This window comes from Notamacropus eugenii, chromosome 3 (assembly GCF_028372415.1).
Source record: "Notamacropus eugenii isolate mMacEug1 chromosome 3, mMacEug1.pri_v2, whole genome shotgun sequence".
Lineage (NCBI taxonomy): Eukaryota > Metazoa > Chordata > Mammalia > Diprotodontia > Macropodidae > Notamacropus > Notamacropus eugenii.
The window spans coordinates 393,963,012-393,984,542 of record NC_092874.1 but is presented as its reverse complement, the minus strand read 5'-3'; the positions used below and the strand labels follow the sequence as shown (position 1 = coordinate 393,984,542).

The 21,531-nt window shown below is 39.8% G+C and overlaps 1 protein-coding gene, 1 non-coding gene and 1 pseudogene across 10 annotated transcripts in view; 2 read left to right on the top strand and 1 right to left on the bottom strand.

The window, feature by feature from the left end:
* Positions 1–1,907: 1,907 nt before the first annotated feature.
* On the bottom strand, positions 1,908–8,052 carry LOC140532239 (actin, cytoplasmic 1 pseudogene; annotated as a pseudogene).
* The window catches only part of TRRAP (transformation/transcription domain associated protein), a 160,371-nt gene continuing 146,560 nt past the window's right edge, over positions 7,721–21,531 (top strand). For 8 of the 9 annotated variants that reach the window (XM_072597814.1, XM_072597816.1, XM_072597813.1 and 5 more), the window contains exons 1-9: positions 7,721–7,887; positions 9,509–9,656; positions 10,060–10,109; positions 13,765–13,875; positions 17,625–17,729; positions 18,400–18,483; positions 18,855–18,911; positions 19,631–19,756; positions 20,536–20,613. In XM_072597814.1, coding sequence (XP_072453915.1) covers positions 9,557–9,656; positions 10,060–10,109; positions 13,765–13,875; positions 17,625–17,729; positions 18,400–18,483; positions 18,855–18,911; positions 19,631–19,756; positions 20,536–20,613 — 711 coding nt within the window. In that variant the 5' untranslated portion in view covers positions 7,721–7,887; positions 9,509–9,556. Of the gene's footprint in view, positions 8,223–9,508; positions 9,657–10,059; positions 10,110–13,764; positions 13,876–17,624; positions 17,730–18,399; positions 18,484–18,854; positions 18,912–19,630; positions 19,757–20,535; positions 20,614–21,531 lie in introns of all 9 variants that reach the window. The other variant, XM_072597808.1, reaches the window with a different exon arrangement.
* On the top strand, positions 9,798–9,984 carry LOC140497956 (small nucleolar RNA ZL1). Its single transcript, XR_011964953.1, has one exon. It is a non-coding gene; the product is annotated as a small nucleolar RNA ZL1 (small nucleolar RNA).

Below are 21,531 nucleotides of genomic sequence, written 5' to 3'. Positions count from 1 at the left end.
ATATTGTTGGATTATGGCTTTTAATCCATTCTGCTATCCGTCTCCGTTTTATGGGAGAGTTCATTCCATTCACATTCACAGTTATGATTACAATCTGTGTATTTCCCTCCAACCTCTTTCCCACCATTTGTGCTTTTAGCTCTCCCATCTCCCTTCCCCTCCTCAATAGTATTCACTTTTCTCCCCCTCCTCCTGCAGCCTTCCCCTCCTTCTTTTAGCCCCCCTCCCTTTTACTTACCTTAAACTCTTATTGCTTCTTTCCTCCCTTTTAGCCACCCTCCCCTTTCTTCCCCCTTCCCCTCCTACTACCTATAGAGCTAGTTAGGATTATCTACTTAAGATTATTGTTCCCTTCTTTGAACAAATCAGATGAGAGTACCTCTCAAACAATGCTCATCTCCCTCCCCTCCTTCCCTCTACTATAGTTTTGTACTTCTTCCTGTGATATAATTTGCCATTTTCTGCTTCCCCCTTTTCACACCTCCTATTACAATCCCTTCTCGTACTTAAATCATATTTTTGACATGACATCATTTACTTTATGCCCGTTCCCTCTGAAAGTCCTCTCTTTCATTAAATGACCATTTTTTCCCCTGAAGTATTATACTCAGTTTTGCTGAATAGGTGATTCTTGGTTTTAATCCTAGTTCCTTTGACTTCTGGAATATCATATTTCATGCCCTTTGATCCCTTACTGTAGAAGCTGCTAAATCTTGTGTTATATTGATTATATTTCCACAATACTCGAATTGTTTCTTTCTAGATGCTTGCAATATTTTCTCCTTGACCTGGGAACTCTGGAATTTGGCTACAATATTCCTAGGAGTTTCTCTTTTTTAGATCTCTTTCAGGAGGTGATTTGTGGATTCTTTCAATATTTATTTAACCCTCTGATTCTAGAATATCAGGGCAGTTTTCCTTAATAATTTCATGAAAGGTGACGTGCAGGCTCTTTTTTTGATCATGGCTTTCAGGTAGTCCCATAATTTTTAAATTGTCTCTCCTAGACCTATTTTTCAGGTCAGTTGTTTTTCCAATGAAATATTTTACATTATCTTCTATTTTTTCATTCTTTTGATTTTGTTTTGTAATTTCTTGGTTTCTTATAAAGTCATTAGCTTCCATCTGCTCCATTCCAATTTTTAAAGAACTATTTTCTTCAGTGAGCTTTTGAACCTCCTTTTCCATTTGGCTAATTCTGCTTTTTAAAGCACCCTTCTCCTCATTGGCTTTTTGGACTTCTTTTGCCAATTGACTTAGTGTATTTTTATTTATTTATTTTTTATTTTTTTCTTTAACGTGTGCACTTTTATTTGAACTGGTCTTAAATCAGTGTACAGATAAAGCTCCTCCCCTCCCCCAAGTACTGGCACCAATCTCATAAAACTTGCAGGGAGACTGTGAAGTCTTGTCTTCATTCATATCTATGTTGGGGGCAGGGAGGGAATTTAGGGGGCCATTCAATATGGCTGACAATTTAAAAAAAAAAACGAACAAGTATTAAGGTGGAAGATACAAAAAGTTTTTTTAAAGGATTACATTAATTTACTTGTAAAGCAATACTAGTACCTTCCTCCTGCCCCCTCCCCATCTGGATTTGTTACTTATCTCATTACAGAGCTAATTTCTCTGTAACAATGCATTATACAATATTTGGAATGACTATTAAAAAGAAAAACATAAATGTACAATCAAGAGTCCTGAAGATGCACTGTAGAACTTTGGGGATGTTTACCTCCAGCATACTTAGACTGCTCATCACCTTCACTGTTCCAATTTTTATATCCTGAGTCAAGCACCAAAAAAACAAAACAAAACAAAAAAAACAAATAAAGCCTTGCCAACCTCATCTCTTTTTTTGGGCAATTATCATGTCACACCTTTTTGACAAAAATAAAAAAATAACAAAACACACAGTCCATTTAGAAGCATTTGCAGTGGACAATGGAGGGCCCAGATTCATCATACTCCTGTTTGTTGATCCACATCTGCTGGAAGGTGGAAAGAGATGCCAGGATGGAGCCTCCAATCCAGACAGAGTATTTGTGCTCAGGTGGGGCAATGATCTTGATTTTCGTTGTGCTGGGAGCTAGGGCTGTAATCTCCTTTTGCATCCTGTCAGCAATGCCTGGGTACATGGTGGTACCACCAGACAATACGGTATTGGCATACAAATCCTTACGGATGTCATCACACTTCATGATTGAGTTGAAGGTAGTTTTGTGGATTCCACAGAATTCCATACCTAAGACAGATGGCTGGAAAAGAGCTTCTGGGCATCAGAACCTCTTGTTGCCAATGGTGATAACCTGACCATCAGGGAACTCATAGCTCTTTTCCAGAGAGGAGCTAGATGCATCAGTAGCCATCTCCTGCTCAAAGTCTAGAGCGACATAACACAGCTTCTCCTTGATGTCACGCATGATTTCCCTCTCAGCTGTGGTAGTGAAACTGTACCCTCTCTTGGTCAAGATCTTCATGAGGTAGTCTGTCAGATCACAGGCAGCCAGATCCAGATGGAGGATGGCATGGGGAAGGGCATAACCTTCATAGATGGGCACAGTGTGGGTCACACTATCACCAGAGTCCATCAAAATACCAGTGGTACGACCAGAAGCATACAGGGACAGAACAGCCTGGATGGCAACGTACATGGCTGGGGTGTTGAAGGTCTCAAACATAATCTGAGTCATCTTCTCTCTGTTGGCTTTGGGGTTCAGGGGGGCTCCTGTGAGCAGCACATGGTGCTCCTCAGGGGCCACACAGAGCTCATTGTAGAAAGTATGATGCCAGATCTTCTCCATGTCATCCCAGTTGGTGACAATACCATGTTCAATGGGGTACTTCAGGGTCAGAATACCTCTCTTGCTCTAAGCCTCATCCCCCACATAGCTGTCTTTCTGGCCCATATCCACCATCACACCCTGATGTCTGGGGCGCCCAACAATGGAGGGGAAGATGGCCTGAGGGGCATCGTCTCTGGCAAAGCCAGCTTTGCACATGCCAGAGCCATTGTCAACAACGAGAGCAGCAATATCATCATCCACGGTGAACTTTGAAGTGCCAAGTTTAAACCCTTAAGAGAGAGAGAGGAGGTGGTGCCACACCTGGAGGCAGGGGAGGGCAAGTGCACACTGGGTGGGACAGCTTACAGCTTGACTTAGTGTATTTTTAAATGTGTTATTTTCTTCAGCATTTTGGGGGTCTCCTTTAGCAAGCTGTTGACTTGCTTTTCGTGATTTTCTTGTATTGTCTCATTTTTTTTCCTCCATGTCTCTTACTTGATTTTCAAAATCCTTTTTGAGATCTTCCATGGCCTAAGACCACTGCATATTTATTTTGGAGGTTTTGGATGCAGAAGTCTTGACATTTAGGTCTTCCTCTGATGGTTTGCATTGTTCTTCCTCATCTGAAAGGATGGAAGAAAATGTCTGTTCACCAAGAAATTAGCCTTCTGTAGTCTTATTTTTTTCCCTTTTTTGGGCATTTTCCCAGCCAATTACTTGAGTTCTGAGTATTTTTCAAAAGGAGGGTATACTCTGGGGACCTGTAAGTTCTCAGTTCCTCCAAGGTGGCACAATCAAGGGAGAGAAGTTTGCTCCTCTCCTGGCCTGTGCTCTTATCTGTGAGCAACCACAAGCACTCTATTCTGCCCATGATCTGCGAGTATAATTTCCTCTCCACACCTGCCTCCAGCTCCACCACACTAGCACTCTTCCTCAACCCAAGAGAGCCACTCAGGGCTGAGATCGAGATCAGCTGCTCAATTCCCCCAGGGGCTTTAAGCCAAGGGCTCCAAAAATAGAGGCTGCCACTGCAGTTGCTGCTGCTGGTGGGGCTAGACTCATTCCCTTCTCATGCAGGTGAAAGAGCTTTCTCACTGACCTTTGAAACTGTCTTTGATATTTGCGGGTTGAGCAATCTGGGAACTGCAGCTGCTGCTGGGGATTCCACGCCTGAGGTCTGTTTTGGTCCTGTCCCTGCTGTGCCACCACCAAGGCCAGGCTGCGCTCTGCTCTGCACCCAGCGTGATAAATCTTTCCTGTTGGCCTTCCCGGCTGTCTTGGGCTGGAAATCTCTTTCACTCTGTTGTTTTGTGGCTTCTGCTGCTATAGAATTTGTTTAGAGTCATTTTTTTACAGGTATTTTATGGGATATGGAGGGGAGCTTCTACAGCTCTGTCCTTCTACTCCACCATCTTGGCTCTTCTCCCTATAATACTCTTGTATCTGTATATATGCACATATGTATATGTATGTATATGAATATATATATATGCGTGGTGAGGAGGCACAGTAGATAGAACACCAAGCCTGGAGATAGGAGGACTGGAGTTCAAATTTGGCTTCAGACATTTACTAGCTCGGTGACCCTGGGTAAGTCCTTTACTCATTTGTCTCAGTTTCCTCATCTGTAAAATAAGCTGGAGAAGGAAATGGCAAACTACTCTAATACCTTTGCCAAGAAAACCCCAAACGGGATCACAAAGAATCAAATACAACCGAAAACAATAAAAATGAACATTTATACATACATATACATGCATATATATGTGTTTGTATATGTATACATACACATACATATATACTTTCTTGCATGTATACATTTCTCACATATATTTTACATATTTATATATGTAAGTATATATATGTTTTTTTCTATCCAATAATGTAAGATTAGGCAGAGAAACCAAGTTCTGGCTAGGAATTTTTCCTCACTGGGTAGGACTTTACCTGAATTCAAAATGGTTCATCTAAAATAAACTCTCTAAATCCAAAGAAAAGAGAACCAAAGGGGAGGGTGACAGAAGAGGGATTATATTGCTTTCTAGGCTTAAAATGAGCTAATTATTGTAAAGGGTATTACAATAGACTTGGTAAACAATCCTTTAATATAGTTCTGGGTTGGACACCAGTTATTTCCAAATGCTTTTGCAATTATCAAAATTCAATGAAACAAATTAAGGAGGATAACCCCAGAAACATGGATGTTTGTTTAAAATTGGAAACAGAGGCAATGTTACATTTGGTAGAAATTTCTTAATCCAAATGCCTTCCTGCATCATGGTGGAGGGTTTTGTGTAGCTCAGTGAAACTATGAGCTATGCTGTGCTGGGTTACCCAAGATGAACAGGTCATAGCAGAGATTTCTGACAAAATGTAATCCAGTGGAGGAGGAAATGGCAAACCACTTCAGTATCTTTGCCAAGAAAACCCCATGAACAATATTAAAATAATAAACTACATGACACTGGAAAATGAACCCCTCAGGTCAGAAGGTGTCCAACATGCTACTGGGGAAGGGTTCTGGATAATGGACAAAGCTCTCGTGCCTTCTCAGTCACCAATGGATTGAAACAGGGCTGTGTGCTTGCTCCCATGTTTTTTAGCATGATGTTTTCAGCCATGTTGACAAATGCTTTCAGTGAGAATGAACACAGCATCAAGGTCAACTACTATACTGATGGTAACTTCTTCAATTTGAAAAGGTTACAAGTCAAGACCAAAGTAGAGGGAGTGTTGGTGCATGATTTTCTGTTTGCAGATGACTGTGCACTCAATACAGCCTCTGAAGCTGAGATGCAACAAAGTATGGATCAATTCTCTGCTGCCTGTGCTAATTTTGGCCTAATAGTTAACACCCAAAAAACACAGGTGCCCCATCAGCCACCACCACACCATCCATATGTGGAACCATCCGTTACAACAAATTGAGAAGTGTAGAATGCTGTGGATAAGTTTACTTGCCTTGGTAGCGTACTTTCCAGGGAGGTACACATTGACAATGAGGTTGATGCACACATTGCCAGAGCTAGTTCAGTGTCTGGAAGGCTCTGAAGAAAGGTTTGGGAGAGAAGAGGCATTAGACTGACTACCAAACTGAAGGTCTACAGAGCTGTTGTGCTGACCTCATTGTTATATGCTTGTGAAACATGGACAGTCTACCAGCGCCATGCCAGGAAGCTGAATCGCTTCCACATGAACTGTCTTAGGAAGATTCTGAGGATCACTTGGCAGGATAAAGTACCAGACACTGAAGTCCTTGCTTAAGCTGAACTGGCAAGTATTCAAACTATGCTTCAGAGAGCACAACTCTGATGGGCTGGCCATGTTGTTTGAATGCAAAATGTACACTTGCCAAAACGACTTTTATGGAGAACCTGAATGGGGCAGGCAATCACATGGTGGTCAGAAGAAGTGATACAAGGACACTTTCAAAGTATCTCTCAAAAACTTTGGATTTGACTGTGCAATGGGAGACACTGTTACAGGACTGCTCAGCATGGCATGCCCACATAAAAGGTGCTGTGCTCTTTGAGCAAAGCAGAATTGAGACAGCACGAAGTAAATGCAAGATGTGCAAATTTGGGATATCCACCCCAAATGTTCAAAAGAACTATCTGATCAGCCACAGTTGGACACACTGAAATTTCACTTTACAATGGTGATGCCATTTTGGTGGGCAAGACATCATGCAAAATGCCAGGGTAGATGAATCAAAAGCTGAATTTAAGACTGCTTAGAGAAATATAAAAAATCTCAGGTTTGCAAATAATAATACTCTGATGGCAGAAAATGAAGAGGAATTAAGAAGCCTCTTCAGGGTGAGAGAGGAGAGGGTAAAAGCTCCTTTGAAGCTTAACATAAAAAAGAAAACTAGATCATGGCAACTAGTCCCATCACTTCCTGGCAAATAGAGGGAGAAGAAATGCAAGCAATGTCAAATAAATATCTGCAGGGACTGCAACCATGAAATTAAAAGACATTTGCTCCTTGGAAGGAAAGCTACAGCAAATTTGGATAGTATAATAAAAAGCAGAGACATCACCTTGAGGACAAAGGTTTGTATAGTTAAAGCTACGGTTTTTCCAGTAGCAATGTATGGCTGTGAGAGTTGGGATTCTAGGGAAAGCTGGGTGTTGCAGAAGAGAGGCTTTAGAATTGTGGTACTAGAGAAGACTTCTGAGAGTTTCTTGGGTATCAGGGAGTTTAAATCAGTCAATACTTTAAGAAATTAATTCAGGTTATTCACTGGAAGGTCAAAATACAAAAGCTGAAACGGAAATACTTTGGCCACATAATGAGAAGACTGGACTCAGTGGAAAAGACCCTAATATTGTAAAAGATTTAAGGCAAAAGAAGGGAATGGCAGAGGATGAGATGAAAAATAGCGTCATGGAAACAGTGCACTTGGACAGACTTGGAGAGATAGTGGAGGATAGCAGGACCTGTAGTGCTAGGGGTCCATTGAGTTAGTCAGACAGAACTGAACCACAACTTAATCCAAAGTGAAAGATCTTTCAGGCAGGGAGTGCCTCCCAAACCTGAGTCTCCAGTCCAATGCACACACTTTGGATTTGTTACCACCAGAGGTGAGAAAATAAACTGGGAAGATTAAGGAAATGAAATGCTACCTACTCATAATTATCTACTGGCGGCACTGCTCTGTTGTTGGAAGCGTGAAACTGACAAGCTAACAAGATACTTAGTATCTGTGGGCAAGACAATTGCTGGGATGTGGCAAGGATTACTTTTAGTCCCTTCCCTAGGGTCCTGAGCGATAAGCATTTAAATGGAGGAGCCTATGTTTACACTTTTTAGAAGGTCCCAGAACCCTTTCACTCCTCCAGTGAGACGTCAATTACCCTGAGGGTACTTCCTCCCCGCCCCCTACAGCTTCGAGCCAGGCCGCACCCAGTTCCCCGTAGGTGACACCTGACTGGTGCTGCATCTGGGCACAGACTTTTTGATTGGCTGCTCCGCGCGCTGGGGGCAGCCCAGGGGGAGAGTCTGTCGCTTTAAGCGGGGGCGGGGACTCCGCAGGGCGGCAGCTTTGCTCCGGGAGCCATGGGCCTGCGTGCTGCAGGAAGAGCTGCAGCCTCTCAGGGTGAGGGAGCAAACGTTCCATCCGAACGTTCCCCGGTGGGGGTGGGGGCTGCGGGGGAGGGAGTGTGTTTCCACGGGGTGGGAGGTGGAGTGGAGGGGGCCTTGTGCGGCCGGCCGGGATTCTTGGGCGCGTGCGCGGGAGAGGCCGTCCGGAGCCCCGGTGCATGGGAGCCAGGAGGCCTTTCTATCATCGGACGGACGTAGTTAAGGGAGATACTGGGACGGAAGAGTCCTGGGGCACCGAACGAGAGCCCGCTCTCCCACTTCCTCATACACTTTCGGCAGAAACTGGGCCGGGGGTTACTCTGAGGGTTTACATCTTCATGTTACTCCTAGGTAGGGTAAAGGGCTGGGGGGGGGGGGTATGGGGCGGAACGAGGGAAAGGCCGAGGCGGTTTTTGTACTTGACCCTCTACGGGCACCGTAGCACCGGCCTGGGCAACGGCGAACCCTCCTGTACTGCAACAAAGAAGGGAACCTGAGGAGCGTTTGGGCTTGGGGCTGGGAAAAGGTGCCTGCCCCGCCTTCTCCGATGTTGTGGAAGGGCCCGGGGGCGGAGGGGAGGCGTCTAGATTCCAGTCCTCGCCTCCCGGCGTGAAGCTCGAGAGAGAGAAGAGAGAGACTGCAGGTTTGTGGCGGCAGCGCCACCACCTGGCGCGGAGGCGTCCCCGCAGGCGTTGTAGTACAAGGGGCGGGGCGGGGGTCCAGGCTAGGGAGTCCTGTCTGAGGGTCTGGGGCTTACTCGGGCTTGGGAGGCCTGAGGCAGGGGATGCTGGGAGGTTTTCCGGAGGAGACTGGGAGGTAGGGGGGAGGGGAGGCGGGAGTGTGTATGTGGAAGGTACCCGGAAGTGGGCCCTGGAGGAACCGCTTACCTCTGACCCCCCTCCCATCTCTAGAGTTAGGCTCCGCCCCCCTCCCCGGCCGCTTTCTGGAAGGCGAAGGGGGGAAGGACGGAGAAGGGGCATAGGAAGAAGGGGAGGGGCCCTTTGGGGCACCCGACTATCCAAGCACTCCTGGAAAACAGTACCCCATCCAGAGCCGAGTCACTACCTGACCCGCTTTATTGTGGCTCCTGGGAGCCTCTGAGAAAAACCTGGTTTGGGGGGGCTTTTCCAAATAACTTTGCTAGACTCTGGGCTTGTGTGATCCGGGGGTGCCCCCTCTGCGGTGTCTCTGGGACCAGAACGGATCCACACAAGTGACATTTTGTTCCCATATCTCTGAGGGAGAGTTTTGGGGTCACAGGGAGAGCCACATCTTCTCTTTTCTCTCTAAGTACACATACTTCCTGACTGAAAAGAACAGGAGAGAGGGGCCTGAAAGTTAACTGATCTTGGGAAATGAGTTTTGTGACTTAGAAGATGTTTCCCCAGTTTCATTTAAAGTTGAGGAATTATGGACATTGAAGAAAAAAGCTACACGTTGCGTATGTTTAAGGGTCGCAGAATATGTGAATTTAGGTGAAAAGACTTTAAAAAATCATGAATTAAATGGCTTTATGTTGGGGTTTATAGGCAGAAATTTTTGAAATAAGCACGTTCAGAATTAAGCTTTAGGATGCTTATAGGCATATGTCCTTGGAAAACTGAGATATATATATGTGTGCCTTTTTGTAAAAATAGGTTGGCCCTGACTCCATTCTTCTAAGAAACACAAACTAAAAAAGAAAAATGGCATTTGTTGCAACACCCGCAGCCACAGTGGTTGACCAAACCACTTTGATGAAAAAATACCTTCAGTTTGTGGCTGCTCTTACAGATGTAAATACACGTAAGTTGATTTTTTTTACTCATTGCCATTTTAGGAAACATCATAATATGACTTATTTGTTCCATTATTAAATTGGAACGCATGGTGAGATAAATGATGATGGCATTAAAGCTCATTTTACATTTCCTTTTCCCTTTTCGTAGGGAAGCAAAATGATGGATACTATTGGTTGGAGCCCCAAAGAGGCAAATGTGTGTCTGTATATGAATGTATGTGCGCGCGCACTTGTGCCTGGATGTATGACTGGGTATGAATGGCGATAGGGACCTAGTTATATGCCTTTTTATAGAGGGCCATGATATTCAAACTGATAAGATCTGATTGCTTCTCTTTTACAGTAAACCTTAAAGTTGTAGGATTTAAAAAAAATGTCAGTAACTTGAGTATATTTCACTTTCTATAGCGGATGAAACAAAACTGAAAATGATGCAAGAAGTTAGTGAAAATTTTGAGGTATGTTGTAAAACTTTGTTTCTATTTTGAGCCTACGTCATAGTCTCTTAGTTTTGACTTTATCTGTTTAGAAGTATATTTGGTGACATATCCCCTTTTATTTTCAGGGCCTTACCATCCTTCTGTTCACCCATGTTCCCAGCATTGGGTTTATCCATGACTCTGGTCATCATTCCCTCTATACACCAATTTGCCAAATTTTGACATTTCTCCTTCCATCACGTTTCACATCCTTTCGTTTTTCGTCACTTATATTGCCTTTAGTCTTAAGGCAGTATTCATCACCTCTTGCTTAGACCACTGTAGTAGTTTCCTAATTGATCTCCCTGCTGCCAGTCTTCCCTTTTCTCCAATCCATCTTCCACACTGCCAAATTTATATTCCTAAAATACAAATTTGACCATGTCATCTTCCTACTCAGAAATCTTGGCGTGGCTTCCTGTTATCTCTAGGATAAAATAATGAAATCCTCAGCTTGCTGTTTAAAGCCTTCCATAACATGATTGCTGTTTACCTTTCCACTCTTGGTTTAGGTTACTCTTCTTCCTATACTCTGTATTCCAGTGGAATTGGCCTGCTCACTCTTCCCTATACCTGAACTTTCATCTCTTCATTTTGAGCCTTTGCAGAGATTTGCAGTGTACACCTGTCTCTAGAATTTCTGGCTTCCCTCAAAGCCCAGCTCAGGGGTCACTTCCTATACAAAGCTTCTCACAGTTTTGTATTTAATGTTCTCTTTTGAAATTAGTTTATACATAATTTGCATTTCTTAATAATAAACAATGGCATTATCAACATTCATTATAGCTGCATTTATATAGTGCTTTAAGGCTTGCAAAGCTCTTCATAGTCATCTCATTTTATCCCTACCACAGCCCTGGCAGGAACATCCTGTTATTATCCCCATTTTATAGGTGGTAAAATTGAGACAGGATTTCAGTGACTTGACTAGAGTCATACAGCTAGTAGTTGTCTGAGGCAGCATTTGAACTCAAGTCTTCCTGACTTCAGGTCTAGCATTTATCCCTTGTTATCTGGCTACCTCCTAGGTATTTGCATACCTGTGCATATGCTGTTGTGGAATGTAATCTTGAGGTTGGGATTGTTTTGTTTTTTGTTGCATTTCTAGTGTTTATCACAGTGTAGTAGGTGTTTAATAATTGTTGAATAGTAGTGAATGTATATTTTATTTTACTTTTACATATTTACATTTTACAGCATATTACAGATATATTGTTCTAAAATAGAAATGGAAATGTTAATAAATTTCTTGTTATCTTAAGTTCTTGCTTAGGAGCTGTAATCATCACCATCTTTTTGCTTATTTGTTCCCAATTATATATTGAGGGGTGGCAGTGTAGTGCACTGGAAAGAGTGCTATATTGGAGCACTTGAATTCTAGACCTAGATATGCCAGTCATCACCATTTTGTGAGCTTGGGAAAGTCACAAAATCTCCAATTTCCAGCTCTAAATCTAGGATTCTATGATCCTTTCATTTTTAAATGAGTGAGATTATTTTTTTTAAAAGGTACAATCAGAATTCATTTCACAATCTTTTATGTTTGTAAGACTGCTCTCCTGTAGTTAGATTCAACTTATGTTGCAGTGATTGTGTTTCTATTTTGAATGGTAATGGAGAAAACCCTAGATTAGAGTTTTATAAACAAACAAGAATTTTCAGGAGTTTGCTCTCTTCATTTGAGCTGGAAAACTCTCAAGATGCTTAGATATGTAACCAGAAGTTTCTGTTTTCCAGATTTTAGCCATCTGTTTTTTTTCCCCTACCTTACATTTCAAAATCCACCCCATGGTAATCCCCCTCCCATTCTGCCTCCCCACTTCTGTTCTCGTCTATTGTTTCCAGTCTCTGATGATCAAGAGGTGACACTTCTGGCCTCAGCCAATTTCTCCACTTATGCCCTTAATTGCATGCTCTCTGGTCTTCTGCAGGAGCTTGTCTCCTCATTCTTTCCTTCTCTTTCTCAACTTCAGTCTCTCTTCCCTTGGTTCCTTCCCTGCTCCTTACAAACGTAACAGTTTTCTGTCACCCATCCTCAAAAAAACCTTTCGCCTGACTGCTGTCTTAAGCTTTGGGCCTATATCTTTTCTCTTTCACAATCAGACTACTAGTAAGGGTTGTCTGTACTTCTTGCCTCTATTTTTCTCAGCTTCACCTGGTTTCTCTTACAGTTTGATTTATGGCTCCATCATTCAATGAAGTCTTCCTATTTTCTGTATTTCTCCTAGTCATCATTTGTTAACTACACAATAATACTTCATTTCATTCATGTGCCACAACATCTATTTTCCTGTTGACTTTTTAAATTTTTTTGCTACTTGAAAAATGCTGCTATAAATATTTGGTGTAAGTGGGGCCTTCCCTTTTATCATTGATCTCTGGGGTACACACATGCCCTGCAGTAAAATCTGAATTAAAGGATATGGACACTGTAATCATTTTCTTGGCTGGATTCCAAATTGCTTTGCAAAATGGTTATGAATAGGTGATGAAAGAGTTTATTAATGTGTATGAGTTACGCTCTTCTGTTCATTTTTTTTAATATGGGGTTATTGTTTTAAAATTTGATAAGGGGTATAATTTTAGAAGGAGAAGCTATCATATTTTAGTAGGCTTGTAACTAAGGTTGCTAGGTTTCTTAATAGATTTTATAACTATCATTTTATTTTATTTAAAATTGCTTTGTCACCTTGATCACAAATTAATGGTTAATCTTTTAGCTGCACTACCATTCCGCTTCTCTTGTCAGCTAATACCTCATACTCAGTCTATCTAAAAATTGAGCTTATTTTTTTCCTTCCCCCAACCCTGAATTTGCACAATCCTCCTAGATTGTTTTTTTGTTGATGACACCATTCTCCTTTTGGTCACCCAGGGCTCTAGACCTCAGAGTAGTGTCTTCCCATTTCCCTCAGCTCCCATATCTAATCAGGGGCTAAATCCTTTTAATCCTGCCTGCACACCCCACCAAATCTGCCTGTCCTGTCCCTTCTTTGTCACTCATAGCACCATTACCCCTAGTTCAATCGCTTGTCCCCTCTTATACAGACTGTTGTAATAGTTGAATGAATTCCTCCTTTCTGATAATTTCTCTACCTTCAGGCTCCCTTACTCATATGCTTAGGGTTAGACTGAAGTATTCTCCGCTCTTCAACCTTAATGGCTCCCTATTGTCTAGTGCATAAAATACAAACCCTTCATAATCTTCTTCTAAACTGCCTTTTCAGTGTCCTTGGGGCCTTACTCCAACCTCACTGATCTCTCCCTGAAATTTTTCTGAATATTGTTCTGTACTCCTTTGCTTCTGTTGTATGATGTCTTCTATTATACTTGTCTTTCTGTGCCTTAATCCCCTTTTCTCCTCCTATTCTCCTTCTCCCCACAATGGGAGGTGCTGGAGTCAGGGAACCTCATTTTGCATATTTGTATCTACAGAGTCTACCAGTGCCTTCTATGCTGTTGTTTGATAAATGTTCATTTATTTTAGTTGTTATCTAATGCATTTTAAGCAGATTGGATCTTTGTAGTTACTTTGTAAAATAGCTTCTCATCAGCCTCAATAGCATATACGTTAATTTTTTTAAATGTTAAAATGAAGATAAACACTCTTAAAATGCTTTTTTTTTTAAAATAGAATGTAACGTCATCCCCTCAGTATTCTACATTCTTAGAGCATATCATTCCTCGATTTCTTACATTTCTACAAGATGGAGAAGTTCAGTTTCTGCAGGAGAAACCAGCACAGGTAATCTTCTGAAAATATTAATTATCCTGTTAAAAAAAAATGAAGAAATACTGTGTACTAGTATTTTATTTATAGAAAGACTATGCAAACTAGAAAGTTCATGGTATAATTTAAAAATTATATTATTATATCATATCATATTCCATTCTATTTTATATGAATCATATATTTTATATATAACATATATAAATATATATACATTATATATAAATTACAATATATTATTATATTATAAAATGTATTGAAGATAACCTTGTCAAAGGTTATTGCTTAGTTGATAGAATTTATTTCTCAAGGTGCTCTGGAAAATGCGTTTGTCTTTTTTTTCCTCCCCATTTTGCTTTTTTTTTTTTTTTAAACTTTAACTACTCATTCTTTAAATTATCATTGTGACTTTACCTGGACTATCACAATAGCTATTTAACTAGTTGACTATGCTTTAATCTCTCCTCTCTATACTGCCTAGACATTGCTGCCAGATTCATCTTGATGCACAATTCTGATGAAATAATTGTCCTGCTCAGGTGTCTTTCATGGAACCCCTTTTGCTACCTGAAAAAAAAAAATCCGAACTCCTTAGCTTGTCATTTAAGGCCTTCCACAGTTTGGCTCCAGCCCAGCTTTCAGGCTTATAATTACACCATTCTCCTTCACTTCAGCCACACTGGACCATTCATCATTCCCCAAACATATCTTAGTCTTTCCCACCTCCGTGGCTTTGCTCATGCTCTTCCCTGACTGCCAGCCTCCCACAGTCTTCATCTATTAAATTTTACCATTTTCAGGGTCTAACTGAAATTAAACTTTTAGGAAGGCTTTACTGATTAAAATGCCATTTGCTGTTGAATAGCTGGAAGGGAAAGGAAACAAATTTATTTGCTTACTTTCTTCCCTTTCAGACAGAGTCTTCTATTTTGGAGAAGAGGGGAGGGTTTCTCCTTTGAAAAACTACACATCACTGTTTTTACTCTTTAACTTTGTCTTGTTTGGGATACTTTTTCCTTTTCTAGTCTTTTGATCTCTGAATTTCAGGCCTGCCCTCTGATTTTCATTGGCTTCAGCTGGTTTCTCCTACTTCCAGAGGCTGCCAGAAAGCAGCTGGACACCATTTGATTTCTACTTCTTGGTGGCAGACACCATTTAATTTATAAAACACAGACTCATGTTTCCATGTTTTTAAATGCGTATGCTAAAGGTATTTCTTTTACTAACAAAAACCTGTCAGTATTCTTGAAGTTAACCCCTGATCCAGTGTTCAGTCTTCTAGTTCACAAACTCAATTTGTCCTCCTTCCTCTACATTTAAAAAAAATGCCCTAACCCAATGCTTCTGCCTTTCTCTTGTGCTTAGGACTGCGTATTTTGGCTTTTCTCTACTGATATCACTAGTTCTGTCCCTGGCCCTCTTTTCCTCAAATATGCCAGTTTAGGAGCTGGTCCCCTGTCTGCAAGCTATATAAAGAACCAAAGCCAAGGGAATTAGTTTTTTTTTTTTTTTGCTGTTGTAGCAGTGAGGAATGAGGTCCAACCCTGATCCTAGTTGTTTCATGACCAGGGCCTGCTTTCTTGTGCTTAATCCACAAGGCTGCTGGACACTAGGCACTTTGCACTTCTTACTTGATGAATGCAAGGTTGTTTGGAATGTTTAAAGTCTAAAACTTTAGGCATTCCTAGTGAGAAGTGATTGGGTTCCCCTTCTGAATGACCAGCAGCACTTTGCTGAAGGCTTTGTTTCCAACCCTTTACTCAGTGTTTCAGAGCACTAAAATTGTAGTTTGTTTAGCTCACTAAACTTTTGGTGTATTGCTTTGTTGACTACCCCTGCTGTTCAGGGGTGGGCTGTCCTGGCTTGGGCCACCTGTTCCACTGACCCCGCCCTCCCACCTGCTTGCCCTTTAGCCTGAGCCAGGTCCAAAACAAAACATGCTTCTTCTGACCCTGGGCCATTTGGTTGTAAGGGAAATGCCCCTTTGCCTGTTTTCTTCTTCTGAGATCACACTTCCTTTGGCAGTGTGTCCATGCCATGTTGGTGAAACAATGAGTTTTCTACTGAGGGCCCTGAATCCTAATGGGACGCGGTGTAGCCAGGGGGGACAGTGGGAGTCCTTCTCTTCCTGCCTTGACTAGGCTAGGGTCTTAAGACCCCATGAGGGCCAGGCTGCCCAACTACAACATAGCGTTTTTAATACTAGAAAGAATAAAAGCAAATGGTTTGCACTAAAAAAAAAAAAAATGCCCTTTTCTGCCCCACTAAACTCCTCAGGTAGAAATGATCCCTCTTCCTTTTAGTTCCTAACACTGACCCAACAGAGTGCATGTAGTAGGTGCTCAATTAGTGTTCCTTGAATGGGTTAATGAATGATTGGCCACTGGTTAAAGATAAAGTACACCTAGGTTATTTCAGGTGTGAGTCATCACATAGTAGAAATGTTGTTTAGTGAAATAGTTCCAGTAAGGTTTTCACTGTGCTCTGGATGAAAGCAATTATGTTGAAGTCTTTCGATTTTAATTTTTGGGATGCCCAATAAATGTTGATCTAAGATTACTTTAAAAGGCTAAAATTTGTAGTTCTTGATATACCTAATGATTGGATCCATTCTTATCCTTTCAAAATTAAGATTATTCCTAGTGCCCCAATCACTTATTTGAAGGAATGGGGGCAGGAGGAGAAGGTATGTAGGATGCCAGATGTAGCTATCATCTCTACCCCTCTACCCTCCTGCCCAGGTATTCTAAATTAAGGTTCTAGATTATTCTAAATCATGGTCCTAGAATGTCAGAGTGAGGACCACTGATTTAGAAACTTAAGATCTAGAGCAGGGACGTGACATGCTCATGGGTGCCCAGCAGGAGCTGAGACTAAGAGACTAAGGGTGTCTGACTCCTGGTGTAATGGTCTTTCCACTGTACCACCCTGTTCCCATATACTGTCCTTTTTGAACTGCTGATAGGTTGTGAAATTTTACTTAGTGAAAAAATTATGTTTAAAGAGAAATTGTAGCCTTGTTAATTCTTCTTTAGAAATTAGAAATACTTAAAATAGTGATTTTGTAATTCATATCTTTAGACTATTATATCGCCAGTGCAGCTGCCATGAATATGCAGACACATTTCCAGGGTTGAATTGTAAAATATAACAAACTCTCTTCCTCATAGACAAAACCAGGATATTTATTTAGATACTGGAAAGCAAATGTCACCATGGTAACAAAGAAGTTTACACACATCACCCGTCCAGGGAGCACCAGCATCACCTTTCCTCTGCTCTGCAAGGCCTCTCCACAAACAAACTCCCTTAAGCAAAATTCCTCTCTTTCTCACTCAGGCTAGCTGCTCTGCCTCAGTTCTGCCATGCTCTGTCCCAGCTCTTTCTCACTTTCACTTCCTGCTCCACCTCTTGAGCAAGCCCTTCCCACCATGGGCTGCATGTGACTCAGGCTCTGTCCCTGCAGTCAGCTGGGCCCCAGCTCCAAGCAGGTCACATAGGCCTGTTAATGGGCAGGAAAGATCTTCTCGTTCCGTTGACATTACAGCTTTGTAGAAAATAACCTATCAGTACTGCTTTAAAACAGATCCATTTTAAAATAATAAGGATAACAGGTCTAAATGTATAGACTTTGTCAGACTGTTCGCTGGTTTTTCCAGAATGGCTATGTCCCCAGGGGAATGAGAGGTTTTGCTCTTAATTATTTAAAAAAAAAAATAAATAAAAGTTTTTTAAAGTCTATTCAATTTTTTTTCTTTCTCTAGCAATTGCGGAAACTAGTTCTTGAAATAATTCATAGAATACCAACAAATGAACATCTTCGTCCTCATACCAAAAATGTTTTGTCAGTGATGTTTCGATTTCTGGAGGTAACTGTGAAAAAGAATTCTATTTGCTTTATCATGTTTAATGAAGAATTAACATCTTTTTAAAGAAGGAAAGTGATTATGATTTATATGGAAGGTTAAAATCTATGTAATCTTTTAGAAAAAATGTAACTGAGAAAATACTGAAAAAGAATTTTCAAAAACTTTTAAGACTTTACTTCTTAGTGTGTAGACCTTTACAGTGATAATGCTTACCTTGCCAAGTTAATGGTTGAGAAACAGAGGGGATGCTGTTTGATTTTCATTTTTTCCTGTCATTTAGGGTAAAGCCATTTACTTGTTTCTGCAGCCATTCTGTTCTCCAGAGGCTTAAATTCTTTCATGGAACTTAAATTTAATTTTGTGGGCACCATTTTCAGGATCTTTTCTGTCAAGCTTTAAAAAGTGTTGACTTATCTTGTGTCCTAGTCTCTGAATTATTTTATTTTGGTTAAAAGTGAATATGTTCACTCTGACAGTGTATGAGTCTTTATTTGAATAAAGGCGTCCAAACACTGGTAAGAACTCAGAGCTCTAAACTAAGCCTTGCTCTATCAACTAAAAACATATTTTTGAGATGGAATTGTCAGGAAATATTTTTACAGTCTCTAGATTTGAAGTGGAGTAAAACTTATGTGAGATGTATTTCAGTTTAAAAACTTTTTATTTTTAGACTGAAAATGAAGAAAATGTGCTTATTTGTCTAAGGATAATTATTGAGCTACACAAACAATTTCGTCCAACAATCACACAAGAAGTAAGTTTTTATTTTATGAGCATTTGTGGGTTATTTGCAATATGTTTTCATTTGGGAGATTTTATGCGTATGTTTGTCTGCTTATTTGACAGAAACATTTATTTCAAGTGAAAATAATGTAAATATAGGTGTGGAGGTAGAAAATTTCTGTGAGTTTTTGGCAGAGGAGTTGTCTTGAACATTGTATGAAATAATTTAATAAGTGCTGATATGTTAGCTTTAAAATAATTAAATTACTGAAACTTTACAGAGAATCATTTATTTTTAAGCATGTTAGATGTGTTTGGAAAGATTGCAAGAATTATACATTAAAAATTAAATTAGTTTAATTATATGTCAAAAATTTTTTAATTTATTATGACTGTTTTTAGATTCATCACTTTTTGGACTTTGTGAAACAGATATACAAGGAGCTTCCCAAAGTTGTGGTATGTTTAGAATTCATGTTTTCACGTAAAGAAAGGGGGGAAGCATTGCTGCCTGGAATATCATTGTCTGGCTGTTCTGTTTGTCATGCAGCTATTTACATAAGAATTTTTAATCTTTCAAAATCTGGGTTAAAACTTAAAATTCAACTTGTTTTAAATTATGTCATTTACAAAGTTTGTCATAGTGTGCTTTTTTTAACTGTATTTACCACTTATGACCTGTGTTGATAAAGATAGTGGAAGATTTTGGATGCTTCTATGCATAGAGAATGTTTTTTGGGTTGTAACAAAATGTAAAACTACTGTATTCTTTGTATTTTCATATGCAGGTAATTTAAATTGTATTTCATTGTTAACTAGGAAATATTCAGGAAACTCAAATGGCTTTGTATTCTGCCTTTTTAGGGTGGAGGGAGATTCTGTTATCTTCTGGCTCTTTTGATCTCATTTACAGAGTAAACTCTAATGTATTCTAATTTGGACAGCTAGAAAACTATAATCTCTATTGGAGAGTATTTGAAAATATCACATTTAATCCATGAGCATTCTTGTAATAGGTACTTTAAAAATATGTAGATTGAATTGATTGCTTTTAGCAGTTGCTTTGTTTTGCTTATACATACTCTTATTATTGCATAGAATTTCAAATGTATTTTATTGAGGAATGGTAATCTGTTTTGGTTTGGGAAAATGAGAATTAATTTCTGTTCTGTCTCTAGAATCGTTATTTTGAGAATCCTCAAGTGATCCCAGATAACACAGTTCCTTCCCCAGAAATGGTTGGTATGATCACAACACTTGCTGTGAAAGTAAATCCTGAACGTGATGACAGTGAGACAAGAACAGTAAGTCTTTTTCCCATTTTTGGTTTATATGTACTTCAAGAGTAAAATTGGATTTCTGCACAGTCTTCCTCAGCAACCCAACCCAAAGCAGTAACCATTGTTACTGATACTTCTGTTCACTTTAAAAGTGAAAGCCATTCATAAAAAGAAATGAAAAATGAATTTTGTAATAATATATACATCTGACTTGATCTCTTAGCATAAGGATTGGTGAAAATACTTGATTTGTGTCCTTAACTTTGACTAGGTATATTACATTTGTTGCTTGGATGTGTAGTTGTTTCATCCATAAAATTAAAATATTATATTCTTTCCCTTACCTGTATCACTGAAATAATTTATCAGAATCATTTAATACACATTGAGGGTAAAGTAGGAAACTAAAAGAAGTATCTTGAAATTTTCTAAATAAACTTAACTATGTGAATTTAGATTTCTGGCTAGAGTTATTATATTGATAGTTTTGATATTCATCCTTTTTTAATGAAGAAAATTTTAGATATTAAAGCTATATATTAAGAATTTTTCTGGGGAATTGGAATCACTCTTTCTATAAATATCTTCAAGCTTTCTCTTTTTACACTAAGTTGAAAAATATCAATAAATTTTGAAAATACAGAATGATTGGAAGGCGCACTGTACATTTTAATAGTAGGTCACAATCCTTTCAACAAAAAATAGTCAGTAATTGACTGTACTATTTAGTACTATCACTACATCAATTTGTAGTGTTTTTGCTTCAAAATAATAACCTAATTCCAAATGTTTTTGTCTTGTAGCATTCTATAATTCCTAGAGGGTCTCTTTCCTTGAAAGTATTGGCTGAGTTGCCCATAATTGTTGTTTTAATGTATCAGGTATGTGTATTGCATATTGTGGTCTTAATTTTAGTAATTAAAATTTTATCTAGCCTAGGAAAACTATATTTAGTGACATGCTGTTGAATCATATAACCAGAAAGTACCTTAGAGACTTCTAAACTTTTTTGAGGAAGCAGATTTGTTTTGGGTCTAGGAGGCAAATCCAAAGTATGAGTCAGAGGGAGAATAGCGGAGAGAGAGACAGACAGACAAGACTATGTGTGATTGGGGGACTCATTGGTAGAGCTTGCTTGAGGATAGCTTGCTTGAGTCCTGGGAAAAAATGGGAAGGATGACAGTGAATCAGACTCGATATGTAACCTAAATAGTCTCACTTTGAACATACAGAAAGGACTAAAAAGAAGCATTTTGAAGGATACTTTGGAAAAACTCAAGTCGCTGAGCACATCTGCTAAGGGTACTTCCTTGTCCTCATTAAGGGTATGCTAGGTACTGTGGAAAAATAATGGGCACTATGGTGACCTGGAATTTGTGTTAAAAGTAAATCTCAAATACAACAAAGCTAGTGTCTTATAACCATCTCTGGTAGAAGCATTATCGGTTTTTAGGTTAGGATGGTTTTGTTTTTCTTTTTGAGATTTAGTTCTCTATTTTTAATATTCATATTTTTAAATTTTGAGTTTCAAATTCTCTTCCTCTAGCTCCTCCCCAACCCTTTGAGAAGGCAAGCATATAACTTCAATTATGCATATGAAGTCCAGGATAGGATAGTTTTTTCTTTGCTTGAGACTCAGTTGACTCAGTGGACTAAGACTTGGGCCATTAATGTAGTCTTTTGGTAGCCTAAATATAAAAGCTATCCCATCAGTAGATAGGAAAATGGGCAGAGAAGTGGCACTCAACTGAATCAGTGCTATCTCCTTGCTAAATAACTTTTCTGTCCTCTCCATGTAG